This window comes from Triticum dicoccoides, chromosome 3A (assembly GCF_002162155.2).
Source record: "Triticum dicoccoides isolate Atlit2015 ecotype Zavitan chromosome 3A, WEW_v2.0, whole genome shotgun sequence".
NCBI lineage: Eukaryota > Viridiplantae > Streptophyta > Magnoliopsida > Poales > Poaceae > Triticum > Triticum dicoccoides.
In genome coordinates this window covers 43,450,182-43,455,937 of record NC_041384.1, presented here as the reverse complement: position 1 = coordinate 43,455,937, position 5,756 = coordinate 43,450,182, and the positions used below count along the sequence as shown (strand labels likewise).

At 45.8% G+C, this 5,756-nt stretch overlaps 1 protein-coding gene across 2 annotated transcripts; it reads right to left on the bottom strand.

The window, feature by feature from the left end:
- Positions 1 to 682: 682 nt before the first annotated feature.
- On the bottom strand, positions 683 to 4,382 carry LOC119266954 (piriformospora indica-insensitive protein 2-like). Of its 2 annotated transcripts, XM_037548238.1 has the most exons (3): positions 3,379 to 4,380; positions 1,835 to 2,255; positions 683 to 1,735 (listed from the first exon to the last, which is right to left on the bottom strand). In XM_037548238.1, the coding sequence occupies exons 1-3, from the start codon at positions 3,628 to 3,630 to the stop codon at positions 1,032 to 1,034; spliced, it is 1,377 nt and encodes a 458-aa protein (XP_037404135.1). In that variant the 5' UTR covers positions 3,631 to 4,380; the 3' UTR covers positions 683 to 1,031. The 2 variants fall into 2 exon arrangements, with proteins under 2 accessions (XP_037404135.1, XP_037404134.1); XM_037548237.1 differs by having other exon boundaries at positions 683 to 2,255; positions 3,379 to 4,382.
- Between the last annotated feature and the right edge of the window lie 1,374 nt (positions 4,383 to 5,756).

Below are 5,756 nucleotides of genomic sequence, written 5' to 3'. Positions count from 1 at the left end.
TAAAACAAAATCAAACTAGCAAAAATTTCTAAGAAATAATGAATTAGTATTTTGGTATAGCCCTTTAAATATAAAGAAAATAAATAAACACTAATCAACAAATAATTGCAAAAAAATTACATAGAAATTGTGCTTATCGGAAATATGCACGAATAAGTATATAATAGTGGAATTTTCAAAGAAAATGAAATTTCCCAAGGAATCAATTGGTGGCATTGGTAATACCATTAAAGAAGAAAGAAAATGAAAAAAAAAACAAAAGCAAAATAATATAGTTTTCAGAGAAATAATGAGATAGTGGTTTGGTACTACCCTTTAAGTAGAAATAAAATGAAATAAAAACTATTTTTTTTAAATAATGAGATTTTCTAAGGGAAAATGAATTTGCGTCATTAGGGTTAAACTTTAAGAGAAGAAAGAAGATGAAAAAAAAGCAAACAAACAATGAAAAAATTGCACACAAAATTGCTCGTTTCTGAAATATACAAGAATATGCATTTAATAGTGGAATAACACAAACAAAACAAGGTACAAACCTTGACAAAAAGCTGACGGTCAGGAAATCAACTTACTCAAATTTAAAAACCAGACGACTTGCATATGGCTAAAGTGAAAAAAAAAATCCATTTAAACATGCATGAGTGACAAACTCATCAACAACCAAAGTAATCCACACATGTGCTAAAAAAACATAATTATAGAGGGTTATTATCTTAATAGAAAATCCATCATTGTAGATGATTAGGGCTGTCAACCTTTGTTTGCATATATTCACATCCTCTAACTTGACACAGAAACAGGCCTAATTACAACCAGAAGAACAAACTACCTGTCTGTCAGCAACCACTTAAGACTCCTCATGCCTCTGTTCTTCCTCCTTCACCCTAGTAGACAGAGCAGAGCAGAGCAGAGCAGCAGCCAAAATGCCAAAAGAGAAGGACACCATCGAAACAAATCGGCCTAATTAACTATATAAGTTTCTTCGTCGTCTCCTCCTTTGCAGCTATCAGTAAATCTGAACTTGCTGCCGCCTACAACACCATCACCATCACCAAGCACCAGAGGCCGGCGACCTTGTGACCCGAGAGGCCAAACGACGACGAGGACGCCGGGAAGCTCGAGCTCGCCTCAGGCTTCCCCCCACCCGCATCCATCCCGTCCCTCACGCCGACGCGAGGCGGTTCCTGCGCGTCCTTGCACACGGCCACGCCGGTCGGCGCGCCGCCGGCCGTCTCCGCCGTGCACAATCCAGGGTTGTCCCAGGAGGCGAACCTGCTGCCCATCCTCTGGTAGAACCGGGCCGAGAACTCCAGCGCGCCCGTCAGGTTGTTGCCGTTGAGGTACATGGCCCCGATGCTCGGCAGCGCGGCCAGCTTGGCCGGCACGGCGCCGGAGAGCCGGTTGTGGTCCAGCGCCAGGAACCGCAGCCTGGGCATCGCCGCCATGGACTCCGGGATGGTGCCGGCGAGGCCGACGTTGGACAGGTCCAGCGTGGCCAGGCTCGCCATCTTCTCCCAGCCGCGCTGCATCAGGGTGCCTCCCAGCAGCGGGTTGCTCGAGAGCAGCAGGTCCTGCAGCGCCGGCATGCCCAGCACGAACTCGGGGAGCCCGCCGGTGAGGCTGTTGTTCCGGAGGTCGAGCAGCGTGAGGCTCTCGAGGCCGGCGAGCTCCGGCGGGACGCGGCCGTCGAGGCGGTTGTTGCTGAGGTCCATCTTGAGCAGCCCCTTGAGCCCACCTAGCGACGGAGGCAGAGACCCGGTTAGAGAGTTCTTGCTCATGTCCACGATCAGCAGCTGCTCGTTGTCGAGGCGGCGTAGTTGGGGGTTGTTGTTACCGAGCGTCGCCGGCACCGAGCCCGACAGCCCGTTCCCGGACAGAACGAGCCGACGCAGCTTCGCCAGCCCGCCGAGCTCCGGCGGCACGGCGCCGGTGAGGTTGTTGTCGACGAGGACGAGGGACTGCAGGCTGGCCAGGCGGCCGAGGGACGCCGGGATGGCGCCGGCCAGGCCCGGGTTCGAGCGGAACTCGAGCGTCTCCAGTGTGCCGGAGAGCTTGTCCCAGCTAGCGGGCGGGATCGTCGTGGGGTTGGACGCCGGGAAGCAGGCGTAGAAGGTGAGGCTCTTGAGGCGCCGGAGGTCGAACAGCTGGGGGCTGAACCTTGCGTCCGGGGCGCACTGCAGCGAGTTGTCGAGCACCGGACCGATGCTGACCACCGTTGGGTACCACACGCCATTGAAGAGGTCACATGACACCCCCTGCAGAAAACAACAGAATGGGGGTCCAAGAACCAATTATTGCACTGAATTTGAATATCGAATTCAGTAAAATTGAATGCCAGATCATCACTCAGTAAAATTGCAGGCAAATTGAGAAGTACTAGTAGCAAATTGGGACCCAATAACAAATTATTTCACCGAATCTGAATGTCATCGTCTATCAGTTAAATTGTACTGGTACTACATATTGCATGCAAATGAAAAGTACTAGTGGAAGCAGGGCATGTAACAAGCAAAACATACTAGGGGTAAATACTAGAAACAGACATGGAACGCTCACATGTTCATGTACAACTCAACTGAGAGAGTAAATAATTCATAGCAGATGTAAACCAGGTTAAACCAACTAACTGCGTATGAAGGTAACACGTGTTAAATCGGTGAAAGTAAAAAAGGAAGTAGCACTAGTACTTGGTACAAATAATTCTCTGGGCAAAGCAAAAGAGCAAGAGGACAGAGGCATGGGAAAAGAAGGACCAAATGGGATGCGTTTAAGAATACATTGACATTTCAAATCACAGATTCCTATCATGTGCGGGGAAAGAAAGTTGTTACGCGCAAGAGATAAAAAAAAAGCTCCCAAATTAGGCAAGAATCGGGAGGCCGTAGGTAGGTTGAGGAACAGAGGATTCGTCTCACTCGTCCAGCAGTGGAGTACTAGTAGTAAATCTTGCGTTCCCCGAGGAGAAACAGTCGAGAAACAATGGAGCAAACAGTGAGAGAGCTGCTGCTGCGTGTGTAAAAGCAGGAAACAGAGGTTGCACACAAGAACAGTGCTGAGAATTTGACGAGATTTTGGGGAGAAAAAGCATGTTTGAGGAACGCGTGCTCGGAGCATCTCACTGTGCATTCCCAAGATAAGACAACTAATTGGATGGATGTGCAAAAAATCGGGATCCTTTCTGCAGCGATTTGCTGTGAATCTCAAGACAATGTAGTGCAGAACAGGAAAGATTTGACTGTATAAATCCATGAAAAGGGGCAATTTTTGGTGTTTTCGAATCCTCCATTGCTCTAACATTTCCCAGGAATAAATCAAGAAGCGAAGACGCTGAGAAAAGAGAAGGAGCTAGCTGTGGGGGAGACGAACAAGAAGACGAACCTGGATGGGAGTCTGGCCGCAGGGGTCGGGGAAGAGGCCGGAGCCGTTCCACGCCTTGCCGACGAAGCTCCCGATGGCAGCGTACAGGGCCGCCTTCTGCTTGTCCTCCATCGGCGCCTCCGGCTCCTCCGCCGCCACCACCGGCGAGCCCTCCTCGTCCTCCCCTTCCGCCGCGCAGCCGGAGACGAGGAGCAGCGCCAAGAAGAGCGCGGCGAGGACAGGGAGCAGCCTTCCGCCGCGAGCACGACCCATCACGGTACTTCTCCGCAAGAAAACAAACAAGAACCTCTGTTCCCCCTCCAGTCTGCCTGCCCTACTGGCTATATAGCCGCCATTGGTGGTGTCGCGAGCGGGCGACCTCCTCTGCGCTTCTCGATGCGGCTGGCCGGGAATTGAAGCTGGGGTGGGGAGGCGTGCCCCTTTTAGGTGGCAAATAAATGTGAGTTTCGCTGCGCAGAGACGGAGCCCGCGGCAGGCCGAGACATTCCTACGCAAAGGCCAGCTCAGTGCTGCGCTGCGCTGCGCCGGGGCATCCCGAGGCGTCGAGAAAAGGAGAGACGAGGAGGAAGAGGGGACAGTGTGCTGCGTGTTGCGTGTGGGCTGTGCCTGTGCTCTGGGTTTGTCTAGTTTTGTACTCCCTTCGTTCTGAATTACTTGTCGCTTAAGTGAATGAATCTAACACTATTTCAATGCTAGATACATCCATTTGAGCGACAAATAATTTAGAACGGAGGGAGTACTAGGAAAGAGAGAGGGGACGGTGGCTTCGGAGTTCTTTCCGATGGAAAAAGATGGCTACGGTACAAAAAGAGAGAGAAAAAGCTATGCCCAATGGGTTATTAATATTATATATGCGCAGTATGTGTACATGCTCCCACTCTACTCGGTTCAGATGGATGTGTAGCATGGCTTTTGTTTCAAAAAGAAAAAAATGAGGGTCAAATAATACTCCCTCCGTCCCGAATTACATGCTCTAATAGAGGACAAATAATTCGGGACGGAGGGAGTAACAACGCAAAAAATTAAGGACCCTAATGTCCGGAGGAGACTCCAGCTAACTAATCGTTCATGAAGGTCAATCCAGCAAATTGTATAAACTTGCTGCTCTCATGCCCTGTCTCATTTGGGCAAAAAAAAAGGTCGTTAAGTTTAAAAATTGATCACGTACAAGGCAAATAGCCTTCAGCAAAAATGAAATTTCCATGCCCTGAGAATACAAACGACCAAATAGTGGGGTAATGTTTAAAAACTAATTCATCGTATGCAAAATGAAAAAAAATGTCTTATGCACACGAAAAATGACGGTCGTGACGTTTGTACAGAAAACATTCCATACAAAAACAAATTTACCATGATGTGCTAAAAAAATGCAAAAAATGTCATGCTACATTAAAAATGCTATATAAAAAATGCCATGCTCTTGTAACAAAGGATGACATGCTCTTTAAAATGAAATTGACGTGGTCCTTATAATAAAAATGACATGCTCTTTAAAATAAAAACAAAATCTCTTGAAAACAAATTGAATGGTGCACAAAAAAATCATGCTACAAAATAAATACCATTGTGCCTAACTAAATAAAAAACAATTGTGTGAACAGTACAAAGTACCATGACCTAATAAATAAAAAAGCCATGGTGTAACTAAAAGAAATTACCATGATCTAAAATAAATAATTTTGCCATGGAAAAAGTTCAAATTGCATCGTCTATTTTTTTAAAAATGCCATCCATTAACACAAAAATTTGCCATAAAAAATTGTCAAGCAAAAAATGCCATGGATTATACACAAAATAATAATAACAAATGCCATGGGGACACATGTTGTTTTGCCATTTCATATACATTATAAATGCCATGGTTGCCCACAAAAAAATGTCATGGGTTATACACGTAAATATAATTTGACATGTGGACACATGTTGATTTGCCATGGAATATACATTATAATTGTCATGGTCTGTACAAAAAATGACATGGTTTCTACTTTTTTTCCATGGGGACACATTCTGATTTGCTATGATAAATACATGTTATTGAAATTAAAATTGCCATGGTTGACACATGTTGATAGTCTATTATAAAAAAATGCCATCCTATAACAAAAAAATGCGATGATACCTAAAAAACTACCATGTTATCAATACTAAAAATGCAATGATGCCTATAACAAAATTGCTCATGTAAAAAATAGCATGAGTCAACATGAGCATAATGTTTGTGGTGATTACATACCGAGAAAAAACAAATTTGCCATGTGAGCTATTCAAAAAATAGTCATACAAAAAAACGTGATGCAAAATGTTTCCAAATCATTCACGCTATCTACACTCTTATAAAAAACAGAGTTGGAGATGATGGTGTGCCTGCCATCCTG

What these genes read in the sequence shown, in the direction of transcription:
- LOC119266954 (XM_037548237.1), bottom strand. Translation starts at nt 3,630, where the DNA reads ATGGGTCGTGCTCGCGGCGGAAGGCTGCTCCCTGTCCTCGCCGCGCTC. An exon ending in GCGGCCAGACTCCCATCCAG is followed by an intron (nt 2,256 to 3,378) that starts GTTCGTCTTCTT and finishes TGTTTTCTGCAG; the next exon opens with GGGGTGTCATGTGACCTCTT.